At 40.2% G+C, this 15,313-nt stretch overlaps 5 protein-coding genes across 8 annotated transcripts in view; 1 reads left to right on the top strand and 4 right to left on the bottom strand.

The window, feature by feature from the left end:
• Positions 1-747: 747 nt before the first annotated feature.
• On the bottom strand, positions 748-4,960 carry LOC117542752 (C-C motif chemokine 5-like). The gene is made up of 4 exons (XM_034210586.1): positions 4,758-4,960; positions 4,567-4,678; positions 4,192-4,365; positions 748-772 (listed from the first exon to the last, which is right to left on the bottom strand). Exons 1-3 carry the CDS (start codon positions 4,825-4,827, stop codon positions 4,272-4,274), a joined length of 276 nt encoding a protein of 91 aa, XP_034066477.1. The 5' UTR covers positions 4,828-4,960; the 3' UTR covers positions 748-772; positions 4,192-4,271.
• Positions 1,277-3,252, top strand: LOC117542730 (piggyBac transposable element-derived protein 2-like). The gene is made up of 2 exons (XM_034210557.1): positions 1,277-1,424; positions 1,622-3,252. Exons 1-2 carry the CDS (start codon positions 1,277-1,279, stop codon positions 3,250-3,252), a joined length of 1,779 nt encoding a protein of 592 aa, XP_034066448.1.
• A 1,054-nt stretch (positions 4,961-6,014) lies between the features above and the next one.
• Positions 6,015-6,903, bottom strand: LOC117542755 (C-C motif chemokine 5-like). The gene is made up of 3 exons (XM_034210589.1): positions 6,743-6,903; positions 6,553-6,664; positions 6,015-6,351 (listed from the first exon to the last, which is right to left on the bottom strand). The coding sequence occupies exons 1-3, from the start codon at positions 6,810-6,812 to the stop codon at positions 6,258-6,260; spliced, it is 276 nt and encodes a 91-aa protein (XP_034066480.1). The 5' UTR covers positions 6,813-6,903; the 3' UTR covers positions 6,015-6,257.
• Positions 6,904-7,998: 1,095 nt separating this feature from the next.
• On the bottom strand, positions 7,999-8,997 carry LOC117542751 (C-C motif chemokine 5-like). Its single transcript, XM_034210585.1, has 3 exons — positions 8,727-8,997; positions 8,537-8,648; positions 7,999-8,335 (listed from the first exon to the last, which is right to left on the bottom strand). The coding sequence occupies exons 1-3, from the start codon at positions 8,794-8,796 to the stop codon at positions 8,242-8,244; spliced, it is 276 nt and encodes a 91-aa protein (XP_034066476.1). The 5' UTR covers positions 8,797-8,997; the 3' UTR covers positions 7,999-8,241.
• A 741-nt stretch (positions 8,998-9,738) lies between these two features.
• tbc1d14 (TBC1 domain family, member 14) overlaps positions 9,739-15,313 on the bottom strand; it is a 45,589-nt gene continuing 40,014 nt past the window's right edge. For all 4 annotated transcript variants that reach the window (XM_034210602.1, XM_034210601.1, XM_034210603.1 and 1 more), the window contains 3 exons: positions 14,711-14,820; positions 14,355-14,613; positions 9,739-12,047 (listed from right to left, as the gene is read on the bottom strand). In XM_034210602.1, coding sequence (XP_034066493.1) covers positions 11,991-12,047; positions 14,355-14,613; positions 14,711-14,820 — 426 coding nt within the window. In that variant the 3' untranslated portion in view covers positions 9,739-11,990. The remainder of the gene's footprint in view (positions 12,048-14,354; positions 14,614-14,710; positions 14,821-15,313) is intronic.

Below are 15,313 nucleotides of genomic sequence, written 5' to 3' on the forward strand. Positions count from 1 at the left end.
GGTTTTACAAGAATAAAGTAGGTTGGCAGGTTTTGTATGAATAAAGAAAACGTGTTCTTAGGTTATTATCACAGTGTTCAACTCAGATTATAAATGGTAAATCTCTCTTCATGGCAGTAGATTAAACATTTGTTCAAATGACATCATCTCTTGAAGAAGAATCTCGGTGTTTCTGATGACGTTTGCCTTATTTTAGATTCACTTTTACACACATTTTGATGAGACTTTTGTTAAGTTATAGTTTGGGTCACAACTTAAAACACATGATAATAAAGCTATATTTGACAAAACTAGAAATAGCAATGAGATGAGGTATTATTTGTATCGAACTATAATTTATTGTAAATATTTCTAACTGCTGTACCAAAAGGTGGCAGCATAATCATTATGACGTTTAACAAATGCCAGAATTTCTAAAGCTGCACACTCTAGCAGCCTAGGGTAGAATATTGCATCAAATGACATTCTGTGCAATTTGTGTTTTGCTATTTTTAATGCAATAATTTGGACAGTATATAATATTATATGACAGAAAACAGCTGCTTAAAAGAGAAGGGGAGTTGTGTAAAATATAAATAAAAATCTATGCGTAACACAAAATATATAAACATTTACATTTTTACAAGACTGTGAAGCCAGACAACAGATTTGATGAATAATAAAAATTAAGATGGTTTTAAGATTCGAGTTATATATCATATACCAATGCAGGATCAAAAGGAATCCATTTGGGGTCAAATGCTTTTGAACCATTACAGATTTACACATTAACCCTCTATGGCATACTGTTGCCCTCAGGCAACAAACCACTTTTTTCGACCTCACACTGGCCCACTAAATATTTTTATTTTTTTGAATATACACAATGTCACCTGACATGCTGGTGTCCAATAAAATGAGGGAATTATATGGGTGTGGCATTTTGTCTGGGGGCGGAGCAGTCCTTTCTGCAAGCAAAGCTGCAGGGCACTCAGGGCCACCACTTGGTAAGATACATTTCACTTTTTAACATATTAGAAATGTACACCAATTAAAATAAAAAATACATGCATGTGCATGAATACGTAAAGAAGTATATTTGATTGTTTAAAGACTTATTATGTATTTATTAATTAGCTAAAACTATGTTTTTTTGTTCGTTGCCTCAGGGCAACACTGTGCCACTAAGACCACTTTTTTCCAGGCAATATCATGCAAGTGTAAAAATGTGCTTAGCTGTAAAATGATAAACCTAGTCAATGTTTTTACTTTACTGATCTACTGATATTTACAGGAAATGGACAGCAAAACCTTTTATGGGAATAAGGGAAACGATCAGGCTGTTAGGGCTATTCCATCTGACAGTGAGGACAGTGAGCTTGATGGGAGTGAGAGTGAGGACAGTGAAGGTCAAGATAGTCAGGAAGAGTGGATCCCTGAATCAGGTTTGAAAAAATAGTTATGTTAGGTGTCAGTCTGTATCATTCAGCAGAGTACTAGTGTCTGTGTGTGTGTGTGTATGTGTGTGTGTGTGTGTGTGTGTGTGTGTGTGTGTGTTTATTTGGCAAGCATATTGGATGAAAAAAGGGTAAATAACAAATTCAAATGTGTGTTTCTATTTGTGCTTCCTGTGTGCTATTAGGAGAAGGCATGTCTATTGAAAATGACACTGAGTCTGTCAATGAAGAGGAAGATGAAGATGAAGATGTAGTCGAAGTTGCTAATCCAGGCCCACCTCGGTGGAAAACAGTCCACAATCCATCCTGCAATCCTTACCCAGAATGGCAGGGTGTATCGAGAAGTGATGAAATCCTCTCCCCCCTCCAGTATTTCCAGCAGTTTTTTTCTGAAGACATTCTAGAAAGCATTGTTCAGCAGTCCAATTTATATGCAATGCAAAATAACCCAAACAAGCCCCTAAACCTCACAACAAAAGAGTTAGAGCAGTTCCTGGGAACTGTTGTGTACATGTCACTGTTTGGTTTACCAAGGACCCGCATGTTTTGGAACAAAGCCTGCAGAGTGTCCCAAGTAGCTGACACCATGACCCTGAATAGATGGGAGGCCATTAAAAAATACCTTCACTTCAGCAACAATGAAGACAGGCAGGAGGAAGGTAATGATCCATTACACAAGATCCGACCACTTGTCACTCACCTAATCTCCAAACTGAAGTCGATCCCAATGCGTGAGAAGCTGGCAGTTGATGAACAGATGGTCCCATTCAAGGGAAGAAGTAGACTGAAGCAATACCTGCCATCAAAGCCCAAAAAATGGGGCTACAAAATACTCGTCTTGGCCGGCTCTGATGGTGTCCCGCACAACTTCGAAATTTACACAGGGAGAGCGGTACACCCCCCTGAGCTAGCAGATATTGGAGCAAGTGGCAATGTTGTCCTCCGCCTGGCTCAGCCTATACCCAAGCAAGAGAACTACAAACTCTTCTTCGACAACTGGTTCACAAGTGTCCCCCTTGTGCTCACACTGGCTCAGCAGGGGATTCACACTATTGGTACTGTTCGTTGCAACAGACTACCCGGCGTCAACTTAAAGTGCGATGCTGAGCTAAAGAAAAAAGGACGTGGATCGTTTGAAGAGAAGATGGCCATTGTTGGAGAAACCACATTGCATGTTGTGAAGTGGTATGATAACCGTACAGTTAGCCTTCTGAGTGATTACGCTGGAGCGTACCCTGTCAATGAAGTTGAAAGATGGGATCGCAAGCAAAAGCTCATCATGAATGTCCCCCGCCCTGCTGTTGTAAAGGAATACAACAAGAATATGGGTGGGGTCGATCTGCTTGACTCACTGATTGCACTGTACCGGATCAAAATCAGATCAAAGAAGTGGTATCACCGGCTGGTGTTTCACTTCATGGACATGATTATCGTGACGGCCTGGCTGCTCTACAGAAGAGATTGTGAAGGCACAGGCATGACCAGGAAGGAAGAAATGAGGCTGTATACCTTCAAATCATACATTGCTGAAGGTCTGCAAAAGAGTGGAAAGAGTCTGGAACGCAAGAGAGGTCGTCCCAGTCTCACAATTGCTGGTGAGTATGAGGAGAAGAGAAGAAAAGGACCAGCAACTCCGATTCCGATCCCTGCTGTTCGCCTGGATGCCACAGCGCACTGGATGGTAATGGATGAAAAGAAGGGGAGATGCAAGGTACCAGGGTGCACAGGCACACCCAAAGCCAAGTGCCGGAAATGTGATGTGCACCTCTGCTTCATATCCACAAGCAACTGCTTCCTGAGGTTTCACACAGAGTGAGAATAATAGCCACACACAGATACTGTAACACACACACACACACACACACACACACACACACACACACACACACACACACACACACACACACACACACACACACACACACACACACACACACACACACACACACACACACACACACACACACACACACACACACACACACACACTGTAACACACACATACTGTAACACACTCACACACACACACACACACACACACACAGACTGTAACACACACATACTGTAACACACACACACATACTGTAACACACACACACACACACACACACTGTAACACACACACACACACACATGCTGTAACACACACACACACACACACACACACACACACACACACACACACACACACACACACACACACACACACACACACACACACACACAGACTGTAAAACACACATACTGTAACACGCACACACATACTGTAACACACACACACATACTGTAACACACACACACACACACACACACACACACACACACACACACACACACACACACACACACACACACACACACACACACACACACACACACACACACACACACACACACACACACACACACACACACACACACACACACTGGTTAATATGAAATGTTATTTGTTATGTTTTTAATGTGTTCCTGTTATATGTTGTAGCTAGTTGTGGTTATTTAAAACAAATAAAACCTTATGAATTCATACAGAGTTGTTTTTTCTATTTCTTCTGAATTGTAGAAATCCTTGGTGTTTCAATACCCTTGTTGCGCAGTGTTGCCCTGAGGCAACAAACCCACCCCTGGTTGGGGGGTTCGGGGGGGTCACATTTTATAATTGATATAATATCAGGGACCCCTAAGCTCCTAAAATACATGGTGAAACATTTTTTTCCTCCCAAAATAAAAAGTCATGCCATAGCATAGGGTTAACACCAAAATCATGATCTCATTGCATTTGAAAGCAACAGAAGGCGCAGGCACTTTAAAAGAAGGATGAGCGGGCATGGAGTTTTAAAAGATCTTTTGGTCCAAACTTGTCATGACCCTCCCAACCCAGGCAAGCTTCGGATCCACACAGAGGGTAGCTCCTTTCATCGTGATCAGACTGAAATAAATAAGTAAAAGGAGGAAGGAAAGGGGATAAAATAACAGATTAAAACCAAATACAAAGTAGGAAATGGAGACTCAAAATCTTATTGTATGAAATATACTGTATTTAATGAGAAAAAGGACATTTGTGAAGGTTTTTTTAACTTATTATGCTTATTCTGGTCATTATGTCATATACATGTAAGGATTAACTTACACGGCTGCAGTCATTGAGCATCTGTCGTCGGTCATGTAATACGAGCGGACGTACTTTTTGTTCAAACTTCTCGGGTGGTAATCGAAGCAGCAGTCGTCAAGACCACTAACATCTGGAGAAAGAACAAGTATAATGAGTTGAGAAGTGTAGCAGAAAATGTTTTGAAAGAATAACATCTTAAGTCATCTTACTGTTGCAGAACACCGAGGCGAATAGAGCGTGTCCCAGGATGCAGAGCAGGAGGATGTGACTGGTCCTCATGGTGGCTTCTGGAGATGTTTCTGGATGTGATGATGGAGGTTAATATCAAACCGCTCCTCGTCTGCAGGAAAGTGCTTCTGACAAAAAAAAAGTGCGTTTATCACGATCAAAAAAGTGTTAAAAAAAGAAGGTGTTGCTGGTGTAAAGGAAGGAGGACATTGTGGTTTTAAGGCGACTTTTTGCCTTTTACTTTCGCTATACTTTAAGTATATTTTGATGCTAATACTTTTTTACTTTTACTTAAGTAACATTTGCAATGCAGGACTTGTACTTGTAACAGAGTATTTCTACACTCTGGTACTTCTACTTTTACTCAAGTACAATATATGAGTACTTTTTTCTACCTCTGGTTTTACAAGAATAAAGTAGGTTGGCAGCTTTGTATAAATAAAGAAAACGTGTTCTTAGGTTATTATCACAGTGTTCAACTCAGATTATAAATGGTAAATCTCTCTTCATGGCAGCAGATTAAACATTTGTTCAAATGACATCATCTCTTGAAGAAGAATCTCGGTGTTTCTGATGACGTTTGCCTTATTTTAGATTCACTTTTACACAAATTTTGATGAGACTTTTGTTAAATTATAGTTTAGGTCACAACTTAAAACACATGATAATAAAGCTATATTTGACAATGAGATGAGGTATTATTTGTATCGAACTATAATTGATTGTAAATATTCTGAAGCTTATTTCTAACTGCTGTACCAAAAGGTGGCAGCATAATCATTATGTGAAGACTGTGAGGCCAGACAACAGATTTCATGAATTACAATACAAAATTAAGATGGTTTTAAGATTCGAGTTGGAACAAAAAAAGGAACATTATTCTCTCAAATGAGTTAATTTGGCTTCGAAGACATGACCACAAGTACTCTTCGCTCATTTTAGATTCTGACCAAAACTAAATGTTCTTATTTGCAAAGGTAAGACCTGAAATGAGCCACAAGAGGCAGACATTCAGTTTATGCTTTTATTGTTAGTCGTCTTTACTGATTGTAATGGTCTTTATACGAGTCCTCATTATGATCTCTGTTTACTACTGTGATACTATAACTATGCAAATAGATTGTAAGAAAAACAATAATAAATATGATATGATTAATTCCAAGTAATACTCACGGTCGGTAATCATGCAGCAACAATGTAATAGTGTTAATGGGCAAAGGAAAAGAGGAGAGTCGGTATTCCTTACATTGTTCTTTATTCAGTGAAACGGTATGGGTAATACAAAGCAACCAAAGCAATAGCAAAAAAACACAGGTTGGTTATATGATATACCAATGCAGGATCAAAAGGAATCCATTTGGGGTCAGATGCTTTTGAACCATTACAGATTTACACATTAACACCAAAATCATGATCTCATTGCATTTGAAAGCAACAGAAGGCGCAGGCACTTTAAAAGAAGGATGAGCGGGCATGGAGTTTTAAAAGATCTTTTGGTCCAAACTTGTCATGACCCTCCCAACCCAGGCAAGCTTCGGATCCACACAGAGGGTAGCTCCTTTCATCGTGATCAGACTGAAATAAATAAGTAAAAGGAGGAAGGAAAGGGGATAAAATAACAGATTAAAACCAAATACAAAGTAGGAAATGGAGACTCAAAATCTTATTGTATGAAATATACTGTATTTAATGAGAAAAAGGACATTTGTGAAGGTTTTTTTAACTTATTATGCTTATTCTGGTCATTATGTCATATACATGTAAGGATTAACTTACACGGCTGCAGTCATTGAGCATCTGTCGTCGGTCATGTAATACGAGCGGACGTACTTTTTGTTCAAACTTCTCGGGTGGTAATCGAAGCAGCAGTCGTCAAGACCACTAACATCTGGAGAAAGAACAAGTATAATGAGTTGAGAAGTGTAGCAGAAAATGTTTGAAAGAATAACATCTTAAGTCATCTTACTGTTGCAGAACACCGAGGCGAATAGAGCGTGTCCCAGGATGCAGAGCAGGAGGATGTGACTGGTCCTCATGGTGGCTTCTGGAGATGTTTCTGGATGTGATGATGGAGGTTAATATCAAACCGCTCCTCGTCTGCAGGAAAGTGCTTCTGACAAAAAAAAGTGCGTTTATCACGATCAAAAAAGTGTTAAAAAAAGAAGGTGTTGCTGGTGTAAAGGAAGGAGGACATTGTGGTTTTAAGGCGACTTTTTGCCTTTTACTTTCGCTATACTTTAAGTATATTTTGATGCTAATACTTTTTTACTTTTACTTAAGTAACATTTGCAATGCAGGACTTGTACTTGTAACAGAGTATTTCTACACTCTGGTACTTCTACTTTTACTCAAGTACAATATATGAGTACTTTTTTCTACCTCTGGTTTTACAAGAATAAAGTAGGTTGGCAGCTTTGTATAAATAAAGAAAACGTGTTCTTAGGTTATTATCACAGTGTTCAACTCAGATTATAAATGGTAAATCTCTCTTCATGGCAGCAGATTAAACATTTGTTCAAATGACATCATCTCTTGAAGAAGAATCTCGGTGTTTCTGATGACGTTTGCCTTATTTTAGATTCACTTTTACACAAATTTTGATGAGACTTTTGTTAAATTATAGTTTAGGTCACAACTTAAAACACATGATAATAAAGCTATATTTGACAATGAGATGAGGTATTATTTGTATCGAACTATAATTGATTGTAAATATTCTGAAGCTTATTTCTAACTGCTGTACCAAAAGGTGGCAGCATAATCATTATGTGAAGACTGTGAGGCCAGACAACAGATTTCATGAATTACAATACAAAATTAAGATGGTTTTAAGATTCGAGTTGGAACAAAAAAAGGAACATTATTCTCTCAAATGAGTTAATTTGGCTTCGAAGACATGACCACAAGTACTCTTCGCTCATTTTAGATTCTGACCAAAACTAAATGTTCTTATTTGCAAAGGTAAGACCTGAAATGAGCCACAAGAGGCAGACATTCAGTTTATGCTTTTATTGTTAGTCGTCTTTACTGATTGTAATGGTCTTTATACGAGTCCTCATTATGATCTCTGTTTACTACTGTGATACTATAACTATGCAAATAGATTGTAAGAAAAACAATAATAAATATGATATGATTAATTCCAAGTAATACTCACGGTCGGTAATCATGCAGCAACAATGTAATAGTGTTAATGGGCAAAGGAAAAGAGGAGAGTCGGTATTCCTTACATTGTTCTTTATTCAGTGAAACGGTATGGGTAATACAAAGCAACCAAAGCAATAGCAAAAAAACACAGGTTGGTTATATGATATACCAATGCAGGATCAAAAGGAATCCATTTGGGGTCAGATGCTTTTGAACCATTACAGATTTACACATTAACACCAAAATCATGATCTCATTGCATTTGAAAGCAACAGAAGGCGCAGGCACTTTAAAAGAAGGATGAGCGGGCATGGAGTTTTAAAAGATCTTTTGGTCCAAACTTGTCATGACCCTCCCAACCCAGGCAAGCTTCGGATCCACACAGAGGGTAGCTCCTTTCATCGTGATCAGACTGAAATAAATAAGTAAAAGGAGGAAGGAAAGGGGATAAAATAACAGATTAAAACCAAATACAAAGTAGGAAATGGAGACTCAAAATCTTATTGTATGAAATATACTGTATTTAATGAGAAAAAGGACATTTGTGAAGGTTTTTTTAACTTATTATGCTTATTCTGGTCATTATGTCATATACATGTAAGGATTAACTTACACGGCTGCAGTCATTGAGCATCTGTCGTCGGTCATGTAATACGAGCGGACGTACTTTTTGTTCAAACTTCTCGGGTGGTAATCGAAGCAGCAGTCGTCAGGACCACTAACATCTGGAGAAAGAACAAGTATAATGAGTTGAGAAGTGTAGCAGAAAATGTTTGAAAGAATAACATCTTAAGTCATCTTACTGTTGCAGAACACCGAGGCGAATAGAGCGTGTCCCAGGATGCAGAGCAGGAGGATGTGACTGGTCCTCATGGTGGCTTCTGGAGATGTTTCTGGATGTGATGATGGAGGTTAATATCAAACCGCTCCTCGTCTGCAGGAAAGTGCTTCTGACAAAAAAAAGTGCGTTTATCACGATCAAAAAAGTGTTAAAAAAAGAAGGTGTTGCTGGTGTAAAGGAAGGAGGACATTGTGGTTTAAAGGCGACTTTTTGCCTGCTACAAAACTTTCCACTGGGTTTTTCAAAGGCTGAGGTAGATTACAGGAAATGCATGTGGTTAAAGAGATGTAGCTCAAAGTACTGACGTGAAATACTGCGAAACCAAATGCTACGATATCACTATCGCCATTATAAAATAAAACACCTATTAAGACACGGAAATTAAGATGTTTTTTGCATTTAAGGGTGATTCATTACTTTCCATATACGAATACTTAAAAAATACAGCAAATAAAAATGTATAAATAGTAGTTTTAGTACTCATTAGAAGCTGCTTTAAGTAACGTTTATTGAAGTTGTATTTGATATGGAACTCATTTACTCATAAGCTCAGCTATAAAATAACAAAACACATTCTAGTTAAGAAACAGAAGTAATACATTATAAATAAAATACAAAAGATTGAAAAATGAATAAAATAAATAAATATATACATACATAATGCATGAATAAATAAAATAAATAAAGCCTTTAAATATGAAGGCAAGAAAATTCAACTAAAACAAGAACTACTGGAAGTGAAATATTAAAATTGACCCTAGATTAAAATGATGTACTCTTAAGTTTGTTTTGAGCGTGTGGTAAGAGCCCACATTCAATATAATGATAATGTAAGGGGGTCAAAAGTCTTGACTCCATGTTCTGATAGTTATTTGGTCAGCAGCCTTTTGGAGTGGAGAAAGGCCAAATTGGAAATGTAAAGTTGACGAGGTCCGTCGAGGGTAAAACAATAAACATGTTAAAACACACGCTGGTTGAATATGTACAGCTTTTTATTTTTAATAAAAGCATTGTTTATATACAGATCAAGTGAGACAAAGTTGTATGGTCACCCTCAGCCGTCTCCATGTCTGTCTGTCGCTCTACAGTACAACAGAACAGGTCTCTCAAGGAGGGGGGGGGGGGGGGGGGGGGGGGGGGGGGGGAAGAGACAAAGCAAGAAATGACAGCATATTACACTTTATATTCAAATTAGTTTGATTGAATTCTGCTTCATCGTGGATCACACAGTGGTGTTTTGTTATCGGAGGAGGGTGTTGGTGCAAATGCCACTTAACACAAACACAAACACAAACTTGCATTGTCACGACTTGAGCTGGAAAAAAGGATCAAAAACAAACAACCCGTTTAAACCTGCGATTGATGACAGAAAGGGATGATGCGAGGCACAACTCAAAGGCTTACATGTATGTGCAAAAAGCTTTATTGCAGTCCTGCGGTGTGTACCACACTGGGGGGGGGGGGGGGGGGGGGAGTGCATCGAGAAGAGTGATCAGAAAGTGTGCTGCATGGTGCTTAGCTGACGCGCACACTGAAACACAGACAAGCAAATGACAGGCGCTTCCTGTTTCCACACCCAGTGCTCCGTTATACTTCAGCTGCAGTCCAGGCATTTAATAAAGTACATTTAAGCTCAAATAAATCATCAATAGTACAGGAAACAAAAGGAAGTAACACAAAAGTTCCTCACGAAGAAATGCCGTTAGCAGTTTCTGTGCAAAATGGGCAACATGGAAAAAGAGACATGTATCATCCTGAACGGGACCCTCAGTAAGACGGTCCTTCATTTATTAACATCAACAAATGCCGAACCAGTGTCAACAAATAGATTGATTTCAAATCTCAACAGACAAAAAAGTCATTTGGACTCATTTTTACCCGATCTCATTACTCATCAAACCAATGCTGCAATAAAAGCTCAACCACCAGTGATCTGAATACTGGCCCCGCCCCCTGCTGGTCGGGACACATCCACCACGGTGTGAACGCAGCCACATTAAGGGCCTGCACAGAGAACAAGAGCAGCCACAGAGCTCCACAGGGGTTTACTGACGAAACCTGAGTCCAAACAACACGTTAGTAAGAAAAAAGACACACTTGCCCCCGTTTATCGTGTCTAGTCGACTCTATGAAGCGCTTTCTTGCTTTAGAGACGGAGAAAACTTGATGAAACTATCACCATAAACCATACATACTCGATAAAAGCCGGGCAGTTTGCTACAGAATGTCAAGCTGCTGTGTCTTAGATTACAGCGGCTACAGTATGTACTTGCTAGAGTGCATATGACGACTTTTCTATCTGTTTAGGGCTGTTACTACTTTCATTGTTCAAATCGAGTATGTGCTTGTGGGGGCGAGGCTCAGCGAAAACCCTTCATTTGACTGGAACAAGTCCTGTTTTTGATAAATATGAATAAATACAAACTTTAAAGACTTCACACCCACACCAAGACATCAGGAATCAGAACACTAACAAGCTGAAATGTACCTCAAACATTAGGGTGGGGGTCCAGTGTGACAATGACTGTGTTTTACAGCAGCATCATCATTTACTCCAGTGTCATCGACATAAATAATCTGCAAAACTAATTTTACAAGCAGCTTACGACCTCCTCTTAGAGGTTTTAAAACAAATGTAACAGTGCTCTCGCAGACACCAATTTGTCTTTCACAGATGTATAACTCGTGACAGAGTTGACTTCATGGAATGGTTCAGGAAACAACACAAATTAAAAACACATTCAAAATCAAAGTGAAGGAATGACAGAAGATCTGAGAAAAATAAGGTGCAGAAACTAAGAGATATAGCTGAAGCTATGACTCGGGAGAGGTGGAGATTTGTTGCACTAAAAAGACACATTTAGAGAAAAGACGAGTGGAAGTGTAGCTAGAAAGATCGACAGCATAGAACTCAAATTAGAGTGGAGGATTAAAGTTGATTTCCTCCGGTGTGTGTGTGATACATTCTTCAGCCTCTACCAGCTACAGTTTCCCACCTCTCGCTGGGCCTCTGAGGGGAGGAGGGGTGATGGGAGATAAATAAGGCCTCGTGTCCCTTCTCTCGCCCCCTCCAGGGTGCTGGTTCCTGTTAGAGCAGCGAGGCAAGAGGTTTATCTCAGACGTGTCCCGCTGAGGTTAAAAGACTTGCTCAGGTCCGTACTGCCTGCTGAGAGTCCAGTTTGATTCACCGAGAGCTGGAGGTGACCTGGTTTCCTCTGATCTCAGATCAGCGCTTCAGCACCGGGCTGCATCGCTCCGGATCTTTCTGTAGCGCCTGCAGGACCTGAGACACACAGAAACAGTTAGAGATCCACTGGCCATGACTGATGATAAAATCAGGCTAATATTACTTTTAGGTCAAATATTCTCACTTAAAAAAATCATTTAAAGCTGGCCGATAATAGGACTTTCAATTATTTATGTGGCCCTTGATATTGTCACTATATTTTAGGGTTGACTATTGATGCTCTCAGGAAATATTTACACATGATGAATAATCATCAGTAATGTGGATATTTCTGGTAAATCCAGAAGACTTTATTCATCCTGGGGTAAATTGGGTTTTATTTCTTAGTTGAATAAATTAAAAGATGAATAAAAATAGAAAAATGTAATCAAAATATTGATATAATAACAAGTTAAAAAAATAATGTCCAATAAAAAGATAAGAATAATTGAAAGAATATTTCTATCAAGAGATAAACTAAAATAGAATACACATACACTGAACAAAAATATAAATGCAACACTTTAGTTTTTGCTCCCATTTTTCATGAGATGAACTCAAAGATCTAAAACATTTTCTATATACACAAAATAACCATTTCTCTCAAATATTGTTCACAAATCTGTGATAGTGAGCACTTCTCCTTTGCCGAGATAATCCATCCCACCTCACAGGTGTGGCATATCAAGATGCTGATTAGACAGCATGATTATTGCACAGGTGTGCCTTAGGCTGGCCACAATAAAAGGCCACTCTGAAATGTTCAGTTTTATCACACAGCACAATGCCACAGATGTCGCAAGTTTTGAGGGAGCGTGCAATTGGCATGCTGACAGCAGGAATGTCCACCAGAGCTGTTGCCCGTGAATTGAATGTTCATTTCTCTACCATAAGCCGTCTCCAAAGGCGTTTCAGAGAATGTGGCAGTACATCCAACCGGCCTCACAACCGCAGACCACGTGTAACCACACCAGCCCAGGACCTCCACATCCAGCATGTTCACCTCCAAGATCGTCTGAGACCAGCCACTCGGACAGCTGCTGCAACAATCGCTTTGCATAACCAAAGAATTTCTGCACAAACTGTCAGAAACCGTCTCAGGGAAGCTCATCTGCATGCTCGTCGTCCTCATCGGGGTCTCGACCTGACTCCGGTTCGTCATCGTAACCGACTTGAGTGGGCAAGTGCTCACATTCGATGGCGTCTGGCACGTTGGAGAGGTGTTCTCTTCACGGATGAATCCCGGTTTTCACTGTTCAGGGCAGATGGCAGACAGCGTGTGTGGCGTTGTGTGGGTGAGCGGTTTTCTGATGTCAATGTTGTGAATCGAGTGGCCCATGGTGGTGGTGGGGTTATGGTACGGGCAGGCGTATGTTATGGACGACGAACACAGGTGCATTTTATTGATGGCATTGTGAATGCACAGAGATACCGGGACGAGATCCTGAGGCCCATTGTTGTGCCATTCATCCACGACCATCACCTCATGTTGCAGCATGATAATGCACGGCCCCATGTTGCAAGGATCTGTACACAATTCCTGGAGGCTGAAAACATCCCAGTTCTTGCATGGCCAGCATACTCACCGGACATGTCACCCATTGAGCATGTTTGGGATGTTCTGGATCGGCGTATACGACAGCGTGTTCCAGTTCCTGCCAATATCCAGCAACTTGGCACAGCCATTGAAGAGGAGTGGACCAACATTCCACAGGCCACAATCAACAACCTGATCAACTCTATGCGAAGGAGATGTGTTGCACTGCGTGAGGCAAATGGTGGTCACACCAGATACTGACTGGTTTTCGGACCCCCCCAGACCCCCCAATAAAGTAAAACTGCACGTTTCAGAGTGGCCTTTTATTGTGGCCAGCCTAAGGCACACCTGTGCAATAATCATGCTGTCTAATCAGCATCTTGATATGCCACACCTGTGAGGTGGGATGGATTATCTCGGCAAAGGAGAAGTGCTCACTATCACAGATTTGTTCAGATTTGTGAACAATATTTGAGAGAAATGGTTATTTTGTGTATATAGAAAATGTTTTAGATCTTTGAGTTCATCTCATGAAAAATGGGAGCAAAAACAAAAGTGTTGCATTTATATTTTTGTTCAGTGTATTTATGTCAACTAAAGTAGTTAAAGTAAAGATGTGACCATTGTACTACGATATATAATGTATATAGATGGGTGTATTATTTTAAATAATATATTAATGCTAAATTAAAAACCAGAAAAATCAACACTCGCGATACCAATTTCTAAGATGCCTTATATCAAAGTACTGATATAATATCAATATATATATTGCCCAGCCCTAGCACCAACCCAAAGCCCTCCAATGTAACTCTCCGACATCCTACCTGAGCCCACTTCCTGTTGCGGCTGGTCATGTGGATGGCGGTGATGTGCTGGAAGAGCTGATCCGCTGGGATGAGGTCGGGGAGGCGGGTGAGGAACTGAGCCATGTGGATGAAGTCCATGGGGGAGAGGACGTCCTGGTAGAGGCGCAGCAGTCCCAGCCCAGTGCGGAACAGGAACTCCTCGTGGTCTCTGCAGAACACGTCCCACACCCGGCACGCCAGGTCCAGCGGCAGGGACTTACTGTACAGAGTGAATATCCTGCAGAGAGGGGGGGGGAGATACACGGATCAACTACAGCAGATTAAAACAAGAAACAAGAAACAAGCACGTGCACTGCAGGAAGTAAGCAACTCACCAGTCGATTAAATAAATATCAGGGGTCAAGTTGTTTTTCTGGAAATGTGCAAAGAGCTTTGGTAGGTTTTCTTCAAAGAACACTTCAAAAGCCGCAAAGTAAGTCAACATCTGCAAAGAGAGGAGAAGGTGGTCTTAAAGAGGGGTAACACAGAAACCACATGAGTGTTCAACAAGATGGAGGCTGAGTCATGTGTGGAGGGGGGCCGGTGATTTCTGTGGTGTGTGGCGGCTTCAATTAGATAGACCTGCTATTGTATAAAAAGCTACACCTACGCTTTAATGAGGTGTTGGTCCTCGTGCTGTATGTATTACTTTGCCAAGTTAACTAATAATAAATATATGCGCTGAGGCCTCTCCTTGAGTCTTAAGAAAGTAATGCCAGTAGAGTACAGCTTCCAGTTTAAATGTGAATATTTGATTATTTCCTCAGTGATCTGCAATTTTAAACTAATTATATTATGGTTTGGGACTGTTGGTTAAACAAAATAGATGTTTGAATGATTAAATTATTACTCCCGTTCCTGTCTAAAACACTTGAACGCGCTGTCTTTAAACAACTCTCCTGTTATCTCAATCAGAACAACCTTCTGGATCCGCACCA

Source organism: Gymnodraco acuticeps, unplaced genomic scaffold (assembly GCF_902827175.1).
Source record: "Gymnodraco acuticeps unplaced genomic scaffold, fGymAcu1.1, whole genome shotgun sequence".
NCBI classification, from domain to species: domain Eukaryota; kingdom Metazoa; phylum Chordata; class Actinopteri; order Perciformes; family Bathydraconidae; genus Gymnodraco; species Gymnodraco acuticeps.